A 16,548-nucleotide genomic window follows, 5' to 3' on the forward strand; every position below is an offset into this window, starting at 1 on the left:
TGGAGGAGAAAGATATACTCATACGAAGGTCCAGTGGTGACCCACCAGCTTCCTCTGGCACTGCCATGGAAGACAGACAGGCAGACAGCTATGCTGGGACAGACACTCTTGCTGTGTGCCACCCTCCTTGAGGCACTCACTGAGCATTTGGTCCATGGAGTCCTGCTGCACTATCTAACAACTCAAGGACCATGAGAATGTTGCTTAACCTCTCTGCCACTCAGTTTCCTGGTCTGTAAAAAAGTAAGTAAACCACCATAGAGTAGTCGTGAGGCTTAAATGAGTAGTGTGGGTGAATCATTTAGAACAGGCTTCCCACAGACTCCATGCACAGTGATATTACCTATTATTGTTTTTATTATTTGACATAAAGCATCACAGGAAATTAGAGATGGAAGATAACTTTGCAAACTATCTCTCAGGATCTGATACCTTCTGAAAGTAGAAACCCAGAAAGTTCTCTCCCCCAGACCATTACCTAGGCAAAGTCCCAACCAGACCTCATTTCTGTCCCCTCCTTGAACCACTCCTGCAAGTGTGCTTCAGGAGCAGTTGGAGGGCTGCCTTCTTGTGGCTGGGAGCCCCCTGCAGATGGGGGCTGCAGCTCTTAGCACATTGCATGCCCTGCCGGCCTCACAGATCCACTTTACTCATTCAGCAACTATTTGCAGAGCACCTTTTTGTACGGCCTCCTGTGTAAGGGGCAGAGGCACTGAAAGCCAACACAGTTCCTGTCCCAAGGTGCTCACGTGTTTGTAAGCCCCAAATTCAAAACCATAAACTAATAAATGCAGAGAAGGGCCAGGTGCCAGGTCCTTCTGTGTGCCAGGTGAACTGGTGACAGAGCCTGTCCGGTGCTATCTAGAAAGGTTTCCTCGAAGAGGTAACATCTGAGTGAAGATCTGAAAACTGGCTGTCTCACTTTAGGGGTGGAAGGCCGGAGGCCAGTCTCCCTGCCTTGAAGTCCTATGTTCTACCTGAACAGGCCTCCTCGCAAGGCCAGCTGTGAGGTCATTCACCCTCCCCGTGAATGAAGCTCCCCAGCCCTGCACCCCACAGGTAGGCAGTGTCCCCAGAGAACCACAAAACCCCCAGGAAATGGGACTTCACAAGGCAGGGTATAAACTGCCCCTGAGCCCACAGAGCCAGGTTTCCCCACCCAGCAGCCCATGATAGGGGACACGGTGCTGTGAAGCTAAATGGAGGGCAAGAAGGGTCCCAAGTAGGGAGTTGGGGCCACTTGGCAGCTGAAGGTCAACTTTGAGGTGCGCTGACTTCCTGCTCCTGCCTTAAAGGAATGAGGGTATTTCCTCTAAGTGACGGGGCATGCACCTTTAAGGGGCGCCTGGGGAGTAAGAAGAAGGACAGAGGAAGGCGGGGGCAGGCAGACCTGTTGCCTCCTGCTGGGCTGGTCCTACTGGGCTTGGATGCCCCACCAGCTCATAGAGTCTCACACACATCGGCCTCCCTCTGGGCCAAGGCCTGGGGAGGGGGGCTCGTGAAACAGGGTTACAGGATGGGACAAAGCTTCTGCAGGAGAACCCCTCTAGGGTCTGCAGGGGAAAGTCGGAGCTAACGTGGCTCTGACAGGTTATACGTTTCAGCGGACCTGGAAAAGACCACCCCCTGGGGATGACTGCCGCTGTCAGCCTGGCGAAGCTCACCCCAGGTCCCCGACCCCAGGCTCCCCCAAATCTGCTCGCAGCCTCCGGGGCCATTGGCGATTCTCCCCTCTGGGTTGCTCCTCCCTTTGGGTCTTGGTTTCATCTGGGAAATAAGGGGTGGATGTCCCAACTCTATGGGGTTCAGCTACACCCTTCCGCGGGAGTACGTCTCGCTGGAGCATGGGCGGCAAAGGGGGGACCCGGGAACCGGACTCGGGGACTTGCAGGCACGCGGCAGGGTGGGAACCTCAACTGAGTGTCAGCTCCGGGTCTGCCCCTAGGCAGCGGGACCCGCGCGCGCCGCAGCGCAAAGGGCCGGAGTGGCGCGGGGCGGCCCCGTGGACTCACCCAGAAGTTCCCCTTGAACAGTGAGCCCGTCATGGCCGGCGCTTTGGAGGGTGCGGAGCAGAGCGGAGAAGCAACAGCGCGCTGGGAGGCCGCACAGAGACTGCCCGCTGTCCCGCAGCCCAAGGCCGAGTTGCTCGCCCGCCAGCCGTGAGGTCCGCCCCGTCCTAAACCACGCCCGTCACGCCCTCTCCGCCTCCCGCCCTGCCCGGACAGGAGGCCCCGACCCAGGCGGATTTAAAGCCCCGCGGTGCCAGGCAACCAGCAATGAGCGAGCCCGCAATGCCTCCTCCTTCGGGAAGCCTCGGAGGATTGGAAGGAACTGGTCCAGTCGCCTGTCCGAATTCGGCTCGGCTGGTTGCGGGGACCAAGGGCCAGCCGGGCAAAGCCAGAGGACGGACAGTGTCCGCGGTCGCGTGACGGGTAGACACTTCGGGGAGTCGTGTTCACGACCCCAGGACCAGCCAACCCCTGGGTAATGTTTTAGTCTAAAAATCATGGAAAGGTCATTTATACTTTTCCCGCTTGACTCCAGGCCCCTTGTGTTGTCCTTACAGGCCGCCCAGGAGCCCAGCTCCACACCGACCCTTTCCCATTCTCAAGACTCAAGACCGTGTCCACCAATCCTACTCCAGAAGTGGGAGCCCAGCGTTTCCTTCCTCTTCTTCCCCTCATAACGTAACACCTCCATGAAAACACAGTCGCAGGGCAAGTCGGACCCATCCCTGCTTTGTAGTAACCCGGCGCTCCGGGACGAAGTACTGCCCTGGGCTCACTCACAACTGAAGCGCAGAGGCTGAGGAGCTGGAGATCACAGTCTTCAAGGGATGGAGAGCTCGGTTAGAGCGCTGCCCTTCTAAAGAGCCGAAGATAAGTCACTCCTGGGGCAGATCTACTCGAGGAGGAGAGGATGGAGGTCGAGAGAACAAAGACTGAGCACACAACTCCAAACCTGGAGAGGGAAGCGTTTGCCTCCGGGGGCAGGTTCTAGCTCTTCCAGACATAGTAAACAATGGCTGAGATGATTTTAAGGTCAGCTAAAAGGTTCTGATTGGTGATGCCACCCCCAGTCCCGCAGCTACAAGGATGGAAAGGTGGCTTCCAGCCCTGGGTGACTTCAAGGGTATGCATCCATTCGTCTGATGGTTCGGTTTGGAAAGCAGTTAGGTTAGAAGGAAGGGAAGCCTGGTAGCACCATCAGGAGGCAGCATAGAGGGGACCGGCACCGGGAAGACAGGCTAAACCTTAGCAGGAGGGGGAAGAAGTAGTGCAAACAGGGGAGATGAAAGAAGCTGAAGGACCAAGACTTTTCCTGGAAGTTTTAAAGATTTTGGGACAAATACTTTAGATGTAATTCCAATTGTCTAAGTTCCAATTTTTAGATATTTTTTCAAGTCTTACAAGCTTTCGTGGTACATCGCTGGATTTTCGAGGCTCAGGTTTCATTTTAACACTCTTCTACCCCCTGGTGGCAAGATTGCAAACTGCAAATATTTATTGAAGCTGCTGGAAAGTGTTCATTTCTCAAACATTTATTAAGCTTATCACCTGGACAGGTGTTGTAAGTAAAAAGACAAGTACAGCCGGCTCATTGATCTAGGGTTATGATTCTCGGTTTGGGTCCGAAAAGACAAGTAAATGTGTACTGTATTCAAGGGCCTGTGACAAATTCAGGACATTTCACTAACAAATTAACACTATTACAGCAATTATGAAATAATGAATTTTTATGGTCAATACATTTAAGATAACCCATTAATATTTGGCATATTCTCTTCCAGTAATATACATTTGTATGGTTGTTCTTACTGTACATAAAATTTCGAGTCTTGGGTTTTTTTAGTTATATTTACTAAGTCCTTAAATGAATCTTTCCTAACAAAGTTTGACAGCACACACTGTGGTCCAAAATGGACACGCTCGCGTGTAAAATCAAAAATCTTTGTGAAGAGAAATTTGGCCACATCATCAAAACTTAACATGCACCTCTCTTTGACCCAACATTTCCATGTTGAGGACTTCACTCTCCAAATATATTTATTCCCCCTTGTGCCAAGTGAGATATGTATGCAGCTATCCACAGCAGTATCGTCGTTCTAGATCTGAAGCAACTGAAAGTCCATCCATAAAGAATTACCTCCGTGCGGTGTGATGTACCTCGACAACGAAATCATACTAAAGTATAAGAAATGAGGAAGCTATTTGTGTTGGTATGATGAACAATCACCGAGTATGTTTGGAAAAGGGCACACACAATTTTAAATCTCCTCCTCAGAGGGGATGGGGCTGAGGGACGTAGAAGAGACCAGCTTTCCACTTCATGCCAACTTAGGCCTCTGAATTTGTACCATGTGAGTTTATTACAAACCCCAAGTAATTAAAACTCAAATATCATTTTAACTTTTGCATAATTTCCCATCAGGTGGGTACACTGATACTTTCTTAGCATTTCGCTGTTTTTAAAAATACTACAATAGCTATCTTTTATATATCATATCTTTGTTAAAGTTCCTCGTGGTGGAATTACAAGTCAACGAATATAAACATTTTTAAGGTTCTTGAAATATATTGCCAAACGGCTTTCCAGAAAAGTTGTATCCGTGTATATTCTCAGCAATGGAGGGACAGGGTTTCCCCAGAGGTATTCAGGCATCGTTTCACTGAAATGGAAATGCAGTGGGGAGCAAAACTAACAAGTGCCCACTAAAATCACATTTCCTTTTATGCTGTCCAAAACCTGGTATCTACATCCCTCTTCCTCCTTCCCTCTGCCAACCCAACCTCGTATCAGGTTACTCTTAAATCTTTCACCCTGAAGACATTGCTTCCCTTATGTCTCTCCTCACAAAGCCACCAACTGTCCCTATTGCCCATCAGAATTAAACACCAAAAGCTTCTGCCTGTCCCTCAAAAGACCTTTCCAATCTCATTTCCCAGCTTCCCACCTGCCCCCACCATGCCAGTCTGCCTCTTCTCTGTCCTGCCACCCCATCTTAGCTCAAGCTTTGTGGGCTACCTGGGTCATGCTTCCTCCTGCCAAGTTCCACCTCATCCCCATTCCTTCTCCAGCCTTGTCTTGCCACTTCTTAAAATTCTAGAATTTGTCAACTTTATCACACAAACCAACCCTTAACATGGCAGATGCTTATGCTCTTCTTAATTTCTATTCTTGGATGTTACCGCCCCCAAAATATTGCAAAACACCTCAAGAAAGGTATTTTTTCATGTATTCTCATGGATTAGATAACGATGGAGCCAACCAAGAACCCAAATGAACTCTCTGACCCCTAACAGCAATACCAATTTTTACTTCAGTTCCCCTGGTCTCATCCCCCTCTTCCAGGAAGCAGGGGTCAACCTGGCGAGGGGTACTGACCAACTAGCTAAAGCCAGAAGGGACCCCAGGACCAGGACCTGGCCAAGCAGAGACTGTGGTCTGAAAACACCAGAGGACAGGAAAGAACAAGCTGCTATGAAATATGCCAATCAGCCCTGGCTGGCATGACTCAGTGGGTTGGGCGTCATCCTGCAAACTAAAAGGCTGTCACTTCGATTCCTGGTCAGGGCACATGCCTGGGTTGCTGCATGCAGAGGCAGAAGGCAACCTGTCAACAATTCCTTCCATCCCTTTCTCCCTCCCTCCCCTTCTAAAATAAAATTTCTAAAATATTTAAAAAAATAAATTTGCCAATGAATGTCAGAAAGTGGAGAGACTGGATTTTGTCACTAAGGTTAAAAGCTGAGCAAACTGAGGAATGGAGCAGAGGGTCAGGACAAAACAGGAATAGAGTACACAGGAAAAACATTCAGGAGGCTTCCATGCCCAAAGATTAGCTGTGTGGTGGCTGAAGAGGTCTGCCCTAGATCAGAACAAGAACTAGAGTGGGTACCATCAAAATCTGAATTTTCATAAGTGAAAATGAAAGACCAATTTCTGATCAAAGTAGTTTATGATAGAAAAATTTGGATATTGTCCACTGTATGTGGGGGGATTTATTTTTTTAATCAAAAGCCACTGAGAGCAAATAGCAAGCCACAGAAAATTTATGATACAAAGGACTCATATCCAGTATGTAGAGAACTTGTAAAACAAAACCAAACCAGAAATAACCCTGGCCAAGTAGGTCTGTTGGTTAAAGCGTCACCTTGTTACATCAAGGTTGTGGGTTCCAGTCTTGGTCAGGACACATACAAGAATCAACCAGCCCTGGCTGGTGTGGCTCAACGGATTGAGTGCCAGCCTGCGAACCAAAGGGTACCCAGTTCGATTCCCAGCTGGGGCACATGGCTTGGGTTGCGAGCCAGGTCCCCAGTTGGGAGCGCACAAGAGGCAACCACACATTGATGTTTCTCTCCCTCTCCTTCTCCCACCCTTCCCCTCTCTTTAAAAATAAATAAATAAAATCTTGAAAAAGAATCAACCAATGAATGCTGCATTAAGTAGAACAATAAATCAATGTTTCGCTCTCGTAAGAAACCAGGACTGTTTCTAGGACTGGAGCAGGAAAATACGTAAGGTAAGCCTGGAGCATCTTGCCGTTCCAGAACCCTACACACACAAAACTGGGGCACACCAGAAGAACACAGGAGCCAACTGAAAGCACCCACAACGGCCAAAACGGGGACAACTGGAGTAACAAAATATTCAATCTGGTATGAGATCCCAATCGAATTCAAAATATAAGACGTTCTAAAGGACTAGTTGACTCCTCAAAAAATTCAGTCATGAAAACAGTAAAAAGATCAATAAAAAATTCTAGATATAAGTAATTTTTAAAATAAGACAAAGCAGATAATAATATACTTTGCTTGGGTTCTATTTAAAAATAACTATAAGATACTTGACATATTTGAGGAAACTTCAATACGAACTGCTTATTATCAATCAATACTGATTTTGTCAGGCACTCACCATTCCCCAATGATAGGCCATACAAAAACGTTTTGACAGCCGTCTGGCTGGCACACAGGAGGGCCATCAGGCAGAGTATTTAGGCAGAGAACAGCCTGCTGCCTGAGGTCTATTTCACTGGTCTGTGAGTTACTAATTTAAAAACCTTTGAATCTCGGAATTTGTTTCTCCTCATTCACTGCTGCAGTAGGACGGGCTGGGCTCTGGCTCAGCAAAACTACAAGAGAAAATGGCCAAACAGGACACAAGTGTCATGATGAACAGGTTAAGTGGGGGCAGGGAGACCATTTAATAACTGGAACTAAAAAGTGGGTATGCATATGGAAAAGAAAACAAAAAGGACTCCTGACCTCTACACAGAAACGTAACCCCACATGGACTGCGATGGTCAATCTTGTATGTCAACTTGGCGAGGCTATGGTGCCCAGTTTTGGTCCAGATACTGCTGTGCAGATTTTTTTAGACATGATTAACACTTAAAATTATCAGTAGACTCTGAGTAAAGCTTATTACTTTCCATACTGTGGGTGGGTCTCAAAGCCTTAAGAAAAAAACCTGAGGTCCACAGAAAAAGGAATTCTACCTCAAGTCACAACTATTCCTGGGTCTCCAACCTACCAACCTGCCCATTCGAACTTGCCAGCCTCCACAACATACATCCTCTTTGTTGTAGTTCTCTGGGGAACCGTAGGACATGTCTCTTTGATGACAAAAGCAAACCTTTAAAACTCTTAGAAGGAAATAGTTATCTTTGTCACTATCAAGTAGATTTCCTAAATAAGACCAAGAATACTAACCATAAAAACTGACTTCATTACATTATAATTAGGAGCTACTTATACAAAGCACGTTAACAAGTGACACAGTAAGATACTGAACAAGCATTCACAATTCTATTCATTCTGATATCCCCTTTCTCAATTTTTGTCCCAGTCTCTCATACTTCACTTAAGCATTTTTAAATTTCCTTGAAAATTTTCAATGTCCTATTCTTTTCTTCTTTACAGTACCTTTTTATACAGAGAAGCCAGTGAGGCTACTCAACATTATTAAATGTGACTTTGCCACATATAATCAATTATTCAGTTAATGCATTTCTTTTAATAAATCACACAGCACTCTAAAATCTTGTAAAGAACTAACTTAGCTGTGATTTACTTAGGTAAGCCCACTTAGATTGCAAATCAAGTAAAATGAGCTACACAAGGCATGTTTACCAATTCCTCAAAGTAATCTCAGTTCTTTTTAAAGAATCACTCAAACTACAGAAAACCACCCAACAATGTGGAACCTTTATTTTTAAGGTGATTTCTGTACATCTGGAGTATGACAGTAATCCTTTTACAAATGGAACTGATTACTAGGAGAAACAATGACAAAACCAAACTGGTATTTCGCGTGAATCCATAGGAGTTTAAGCTTCAAATCCAGCCAAGAAGTTTGTTACAATCTCTTTCAGCTTTGCATCAGACTGTTCTGAAATCTTTCCGTCAGCCCTATTTGGACATAAAAGCAGATCATCAGTCCTGACATGCACAAAAATTCAATGACTAGACTAACTACAAAATGCAAAAGAATTTTAGCAAGACTTTTTATCTTAAAACTCACAAAAAGAGGCCATCAATTGTGTTCATACCTGATAGTACCCAAAAGAGCTTGGTGTTGGCTGATAACATGAGACAAGAAAGCATTCTCAAACTTTGTGATCTTACTGGGCTCCAGTTTATCAAGGTAACCCCGTACACCAGCATAAATAACAGCCACTTGTTCTTCAATAGCCATGGGAGCTGGGGGGGGAGATGGGGGAAGGATGCCAGTGAGTTGTTGAAATAAATGCCATGTTACCAAAGTCAGACACACTTTGTTTCCTCCATTAACATGTTTCTACACATCACTTACTCTCACGTTCTCAGTGAGAAACTCCATTCTACTTCCCTCCCCCCCAAAACAGTATTTTTCTTATACTTGCAAGCCCAAGTGTAATATATGGGCACAGTCCATAAGCACTATTTTGGGTATAAATAATTTGCTGAAATTTTGTAACATAAATGCACGCTAACATTCTTTTAAATTTGCCAAATTCTACACTCATATAGCGGGCAGGGCAGGGGGTAAGAGCATTAAGTCTTAATTCCCCAAAGAAAGGTACTGAATATATTTAGTAAGTTTTGCTGGTTATTAAGTCTGTAGCATTTGCATTTAAATAAGGACTGTACTTTAATTAAATAAAATAGACATCAATTACATTCAAAAGGCAGTACCTCTGATGAAAGATAACAGCATGTATTACAGCTTATAGGGAACACTATGTGATATTCCCACACAGTAGGAACTAGACCAAATAAAAAGAACTCACAATACTGTCCTTGCTTCAGCAACTCAGTCAGACGCACACCACGACTCAGGAGTTGTTGAGTGGCAGCATCGAGATCAGAACCGAACTGAGCAAAAGCAGCAACTTCACGATACTGAGCCAATTCCAGCTTCATGGTACCTGCCACCTGAGACACAGAACTGGTTAACTCATACAATACAAAAACGCTTAACTCAATGACACACAGCACTATATACTTTGACTTTAACCTAATGATACCCATCCCCATCAAAGCGATGCAAATTACCTGCTTCATGGCCCTGGTCTGGGCAGCAGATCCAACACGGGACACAGACAAACCGACGTTAATGGCAGGGCGAATACCTTTGTAGAACAATTCTGTTTCCAAGAAGATCTGCAAGTTAAGGAGAACACACACACTAGCAAATTTAAAAAAAGAGTCAACATTTCAAAATTAAGACACTGCCAAAAAACTAAAGCCGAAAAATATTGAGGAAGAATGCTAAATGATTTCTTATGGTAAAGAGAGCCCCTCAAATCTTTCATAACCCAAATTAACCTACATATTTCATTGCTGAGACTAGATGTGCATGACATGAAAAAAAGTAACCTATTTTATTACAATACATACAGGTCAACTGATATGATCTCTGGGGTTTGTTTATAGTTACCCAGGGGGAAAACAGTTGAGGGTATAAATGAAGCAAGAATGAAGTACTTTATACCATGAACTGATAAACAAGTGAGAGGCATACAAGGTTTTGCTATACTACCTTCCTTAGTTTTGCAAACATTTGAAATTTCCCGTAATAAAAATGTAAAAGGCTGCTAACAAAATCAGTTCATCACCACTAGTTTCAACAAATGCCTCGGAATCATCCTTTTACATTTATATGAAGCATAAAAACAGTACCTGCCCGTCAGTGATGGAAATGACGTTCGTTGGAATGTAAGCAGACACATCACCAGCTTGTGTTTCGATGACTGGTAAAGCAGTCAAGGAGCCACCACCGAAGGAATCGTTCATTTTGGCCGCTCTCTCTAGCAGACGGGAGTGTAGGTAGAACACATCACCAGGGTAGGCCTCACGACCAGGGGGCCGGCGCAGCAGCAAAGACATCTGACGATAAGCAACAGCCTACAGCACAGAAAGGGTTGTGAAATTCACCTGTTAGACTCCATGTTTGTCACCTTTCCCTGTGATGCACACAGAGTCTAAAAATACATTTCTTCTACCTGTTTGGATAAGTCGTCATAGATGATCAAAGCATGTTTGCCATTATCCCTAAAATATTCCCCCATAGAACAGCCAGAGTAAGGAGCCAGGTACTGCAGTGGGGCAGCATCAGAAGCAGTAGCGGATACCACAATGGTGTACTTCATGGCATCTGAGAAGAAAACAGATTTTAAGGTTTACAAGGTTGTCAATACTGTGATTTTAAAATTAAGAAGGCTACTTTAATTAAAATGATCTAAGTGCTTTTACTAAGTGATTTACTATTAAGACTAATCAGCCCTGGCCTGTGTGGATCAGTTGGCTGGAGCATCATCCTGTAAAATGCAAGGTCACAGGTTCAATTCCCAGTCAGGGCACATGCCTGGGTTGTGGGCTTGATCCCCAGTCGAGGTGCCAAAGAAGCAATTGATCTATGTTTCTTTCTCACATCCATGTGTCTATCCCTCTCTCTCCCCCTTTCCAAAATCAACATGCATATTTAAAAAAAATTAATCGAAGAGCTTCTACTTTGATAATTGATAAAACCTTAAAATTTATTGTCTTATGACATTTTTCCATATTGTTTTACCTATTGTTTATATTACTTGAGAGTTCATTTAGGGAGTAATTAAAATCAGCCTCCGTTAAGTAGACACTATCCTAAGATCAGCTGCTATAGGACTCCCAGATTAACAGCACGGGACTAAAGTTCTTTAATACCTGCATCTGTAAGTCTCTTCACCAGCTGGGCAACAGTGGATCTCTTCTGACCAATAGCAACATAGATACAGTATAGCTTCTTCTTTTCATCAGTTCCATCATTAAAACGTTTCTGGTTAATGATTGTGTCAATAGCAATTGAAGTTTTGCTTTAAAAAGAGAGTAAACATAAATCTCACTAAATAAATACTTCAAAGAATTTCCCAATTAAAATGTCACTACTACGACTAATCCATGCATCACATTCTACTCTCCCAATTGTATCCAAAGCATTTACCATTTTATCACTAAAAAGTCATCTTTTCAGAGCCAATTTTAGTTAGAACTTTTAATAAGCTACTGAGTCTTTACCCAGTCTGTCGGTCCCCAATAATCAGCTCACGCTGACCACGACCAATTGGCACCAAGCTATCCACAGCCTTAATGCCAGTCTGCATTGGTTCCCGCACAGAGATTCGAGGAATGATCCCAGGGGCTTTCAGGCCAACTCGCCTTCGCGTCTTGGAACCAATTGGACCCTGTTAAACAATGAAAAGGAACCCCAGAACAATCAGTTTTTGATATTTGTGAGAAAGTACAACTACATCTAATTAACGATAAACCTACCTTTCCATCAATGGCATTACCAAGGGCATCTACTACACGACCCAACAGCTCCTCCCCAACGGGAACATCCACAATGGCTCCCGTCCGCTTCACAATGTCTCCTTCCTTAATTAGCTTATCATTCCCAAACACGACAACACCAACATTGTCCGGTTCCAGGTTCAGAGACATACCCTGCACAAAAGACACAATTGAACACCAAGGAAGCAAGCGTGAGTGGCTCCTCTCCTCACATGGCAACACTACACAACAGAACACAGCTAGGGGGGAAGCAGCAGTGTTGTGCTTTACTTCTAATTTACTTCTAAGTATTTTCCCAATAAACAACCTTCTTTGGTTAAAACTTTTAAAATGCCAACATGTTCCCTTGCATAATCTTAGAATAACATTATAAACCTAACAAACTCTTTATCACATCCTCAAAGAACACATGGAAGCGAAGAAATTGAGCACGTTAAGCTTTTGCCACTATATTTCTTTTGACTATGGCTTTTGCGCTGGGTGATTAGTATGAAATCAAGTATCAAGGTCAACTGGAAATTTTAAGACATACTTGATTTACATCTTCTGATCTGTTAGAAGCTCCATGAACAGATTTGATTATCTAATGAAAACTTCTACTTGTTAATAGAAAACTTGTCAGTAGAAAACTTCTACTTGTTAAAAGCTACCCAATCAAAATCAAACATTCGTGATGTAATAGTACTAGTACTGGGTCATCTGTTGTCATTACAACCACATTTCAAAATGCTAAGATTTTAGGTCCCTAAATCATGACTAAAACCAAAGGCTATTCCAGGACCCGAGCCTGGTCAGTAATGAAAGATCTGGAGAACTATTTAGAATAAATAAAGAGGAATATCACAGACAATCATCAGGTACTGAATATTTCAGTCTAAATCTCTGACCCCTAAATCTTTCAATAGTCACTAACCCCGTGTGGCTTATTAAATTTAAACTAAGTCAGATTTAAAAAATTCAGTCCCACCAGCCATGTTTTACATGCTCGACAGTCTTATACGTATACTAGTTACTGTATTGTAACAGCAGACACAGAGTATTTCCCTCACGACAGAAAGTTCTATTGGATAGTATGTAAGTCAAGACTCTTAAAAGCTAAAAAGAAATCTGAGTTCACCAATTTCAGTCTACTCTTTCAAAGATATGTAAGATATATACACTGAAGTTAAATTTTTAGCCAAGGCTTTACAGACAGTAGTAAAACTTTTGGCTTTAGAACTAATCTTCCACATTTAATGGCTTTTTTTCCATAACCATATATTAGCCAAGAGGACCAAGATGACCTTTTTCTCCTGTGGACTTAGTAGATACTCCTACTGGCCCTGGTCCATCTAAAGACTGGGCTCTACTTCCCTCAGAGTACCCATGATTCCTACAATTTTATTTCTCACTGTACTAGCCAACTAGGCTCAACCTACTAGAAAGAAGTGGGCTTGGATCACCAAAGAGCTTCTGATAGCTACGTCGCTAACTCACCTCTCACCGACAGGTGCACTTGCACTAGAAACACAAAGTCAATGACTTTGAACTTTCTACCAGAAATGAATTTAGTTGAAGTTATCAAATGCTTTTGTTTAAGATGATCTCAACACCTACAAAGGACAGACCTGCATGTCTTAAAATTTGGGTGAAAATTTACTAAACTACATATTTAGGAGTTAATGACTACAATTTGTATAAATTGGTCCCTAGAGGAAAAGCACTTACATGTATTTTCGCAATCTATGACAATGATCACAAAACCCTGAGGCAGACCGAGACTTAAAAGTTAAAAAAAATCCGACATAATCTCTGATTTACTAATCCTCTGATTTACACCAATCCTAAAACAGCCAAACCTCATTTTATAATTTACCTTTAAGCCTGAAGAAAACTCTACCATTTCTTCTGCTTGAACATTCCTCAGCCCATGTACTCGGGCAATACCATCACCAATACTTAAGACACGCCCAGTCTCTTCAAGGTCAACAGAGGTATCAGCTCCAAGAATACGCTCTTCAAGAATAGAGGACATCTCAGCAGTGCCTGTTGAGAAAGGACAGTGTTATCACAAAAATACCTAGCCCCAGAATATTTTCAAAACCTATTTCCCCAACAACATAAATACTATAGTTTTGTGACCACAATAATCAAATTATATCCTAAAATGCAATATGGTTCTATTCAAAAGAAGCTTGATACCTATCACTATGAAAATGAACCTAAGTGACTGAGAGAAAACTTCACAAGACAAATGTAAAACAGATAAGAAGGTACTAAAATTAAGCAATATCCTTAACAGAAATATTGTCTATCTTGTACTCCTTTGGTTCTTATGATCACCTCCCGACTTATCTCTAGAATTTGCAATGGGCAAATTCATAGACTAGCAGCTACTACCCTTGAAACACACAGAGGTAAAAACTGCATACTTTGTGTAATGTTTTTCAGGAGAGGAGAAATCTTTCATAGATCAGAAAATGTGCTCACCACCTGATATGTGTACATTCTGTTTCCACACAAGGGGACGTTATCAGAACAAAGAAGCTGTAGTAACATCAAAAGAAAAATATGTAACTGTAGTTCATTTCACTAGAATAAGCAAACCTCCCAAGACAGAACTAAATGGCACAATGGAGGTTAAGAATCTGAGATTCTGGAGTAACTAAAACTGACAGAAAAAAGTGAATAGGGAAAATCTGCAACAATTATGTAACTATGTAACTTACTTTTCATTTACTAAGAAAGTAGTTAAGAATGCTGTAGACTCAGAAATGACTTACCAGTCTTCTGAACACGAGTGTTAGAGGCATGGAGATTCCTTGCAGCAATGAAGGATGATCCCAAAGCATTTTTGGAGACCTAGGGCAAGAATATTTTTTTAAATCTGATTTTTAAAAAATTCACTCATTTATTTTTAGAGAGAGGGCAAGGGAAGGGGAAAGAGAGAAATCCATGTACAAGAGAAACATTACCAGTTGCTTCTTGCACACCCTCATCCACGGACCTGGCCCGCAACCAACCCAGGCCTGTGGCCTGACTGGGAAACGAACTCAGTTCGCAGGACAACACCCAACCCACTGAGCCACACCAGTCAGGGTTGAATCTGATTTTTAAAAAGGCCTTTGTAAAACTGGCAAGCTTGAATGCAGGCTGTTTGATCAAGTTATCAATTAAAATACTAATTATACTCAAATTATTATGCTTAAAGCTGGAAGACAATTAGGCAGATAAAGAAGTAACTTCAGATACGTGAGGACCTATTATGCAGTTCCTGGTACACTGAAAGTATATGCAACAGTTAACAGAGTATCTTTCCCTTTAAATGCACCAGGTACTACTATTTCCACTTCAGGAATATTTCATTTGATTTGGAGAAATTGTCAATAAGAGAAACTGCTTCCTAAAAGGTGCAAATTCAATAATTACCTATTTAAAAAACGAATTTAAAAAATCAAGCAAACAAAAAACTGTCAATGTTGGAACTCGAGGCATGGCGTATGCAACGTTTTTTTTTTTAACTGCCTTCAACAAAACCTGTATCGACTCTGGACCCCTCCTCCTCCAAAGGTTAATACTGTGACTGGCCACGGTCCATTCTGAAGTTCCCACAGGACCTGGATGAAAATCCTTACAAATATTTTTTGCTAAGAGAAACCCGGAGTGCTCCCAGCGGTAGTGTTAGGGCAGTAACATGTCCAGTATGCTTATCTTTCAAACTGAGACCACTTTTAAGACGGAACAAGAAAAGTGTCCTAGAAGCGCTTCCATAGGATTTAAGTAGGTTACCTTCAAGGGAGATAAGTAATGAAGGGCATTGACCTTTACAGTTATTTTTCCAACCTGTGTTCTATTCTCCTTGAGTTCTGGGTCACTGTCTAACCAATTTCTCAAGGACGAAATCTTAAAACATGTCAAAGGGCCACAAAGCAAAGTCCTCTGCTAGAGTCAAGACAATGTAGAGCCAGCTTCACAGCTGTCACGGCAGCGGTCACATGAAATGCACACTTGCCCCGTGCGCGGTTTCCACAACCGTTGCAGTATTCAGCACTGAGAGATCACCTACTGAAGTATTCAAAAAGCCACCTCACTGCTCTCCTCTGAACCGACCTCCAGGCAGAGGTGCAAAGCGGGGACCCGCTGACCTTCACACAAAGTCAGGCTTCCCCAGCTCGTCCGACCTTCAGCGAGGGAGTGTCGCAGCATGAGCCGGGCCGGGGCTCGCCGTTTCCGAGCAGGCTGGGGACAGCGCCCAAGCCCTTTCCTTCTCCCAAGACCCCTCCAGGCCGCTCTCAATTGAATACGGAAATTCTCCTGAGGCCCCATCTCTGGACAACATCAAGGCCACCGTCTTTCCCGCACCGCTTTGTACCGTCCCGCACCGACGACGAACGCAAGGGCCCTTTCTCCGCCCGCCCTGCCCTGTGCGGCCAGGCCGGAGCAGCCAGCAGTGCAAGATGGCGGCGCCCGCCACAGCCCCTCACCCTCCTTGCAGAAAGAGCTCCTAAGCTGTCACAGCGCGACCAACTCACTGCAGTCCCCGCCGGGCCACCTTCCACCCGCTGAAGCCCCGCGCTCACCAGCCCGGCTCGCCGAGGGAGGGCGCGGGCCACGGCCGCGGCGACGCGCACGGACAACATCTTCGCAGCTCCCAGGTGGTTCCTTTGCAGCCGCAGCCTCCGGACCGACTGGGACAAAATGGCTGAGCGGCGAGGAAGGTCAAGGGAGCCAGCCTACTTAACCCGGAAGC

General features: G+C 44.0%; 2 protein-coding genes across 2 annotated transcripts in view; both read right to left on the reverse strand.

Annotated features, from left to right (window-relative positions):
• Positions 1 to 2,192, reverse strand: part of PSTPIP2 (proline-serine-threonine phosphatase interacting protein 2) — a 60,127-nt gene extending 57,935 nt beyond the window's left edge. Inside the window, exon 1 of the mRNA XM_024580539.4 lies at positions 2,013 to 2,192. Within this exon, the coding sequence (XP_024436307.1) occupies positions 2,013 to 2,045 (33 nt within the window). The 5' untranslated portion in view covers positions 2,046 to 2,192. The remainder of the gene's footprint in view (positions 1 to 2,012) is intronic.
• A 6,000-nt stretch (positions 2,193 to 8,192) lies between these two features.
• ATP5F1A (ATP synthase F1 subunit alpha) lies at positions 8,193 to 16,533 on the reverse strand. The gene is made up of 12 exons (XM_024580394.3): positions 16,379 to 16,533; positions 14,582 to 14,660; positions 13,675 to 13,844; positions 11,799 to 11,972; positions 11,544 to 11,710; positions 11,193 to 11,341; positions 10,493 to 10,644; positions 10,170 to 10,394; positions 9,543 to 9,650; positions 9,278 to 9,422; positions 8,558 to 8,708; positions 8,193 to 8,417 (listed from the first exon to the last, which is right to left on the reverse strand). Exons 1-12 carry the CDS (start codon positions 16,436 to 16,438, stop codon positions 8,336 to 8,338), a joined length of 1,662 nt encoding a protein of 553 aa, XP_024436162.2. The 5' UTR covers positions 16,439 to 16,533; the 3' UTR covers positions 8,193 to 8,335.
• Positions 16,534 to 16,548: the final 15 nt, after the last annotated feature.

This window comes from Desmodus rotundus, chromosome 10 (genome assembly GCF_022682495.2).
Source record: "Desmodus rotundus isolate HL8 chromosome 10, HLdesRot8A.1, whole genome shotgun sequence".
NCBI classification, from domain to species: Eukaryota; Metazoa; Chordata; class Mammalia; order Chiroptera; family Phyllostomidae; genus Desmodus; species Desmodus rotundus.

What these genes read in the sequence shown, in the direction of transcription:
- ATP5F1A (XM_024580394.3), bottom strand. Translation starts at nt 16,438, where the DNA reads ATGTTGTCCGTGCGCGTCGCCGCGGCCGTGGCCCGCGCCCTCCCTCGG. An exon ending in ATTGGGGACCGACAGACTGG is followed by an intron (nt 11,342 to 11,543) that starts GTAAAGACTCAG and finishes CTCTTTTTAAAG; the next exon opens with CAAAACTTCAATTGCTATTG. An exon ending in TTTCCATCACTGACGGGCAG is followed by an intron (nt 9,651 to 10,169) that starts GTACTGTTTTTA and finishes CTTAACTTGCAG; the next exon opens with ATCTTCTTGGAAACAGAATT.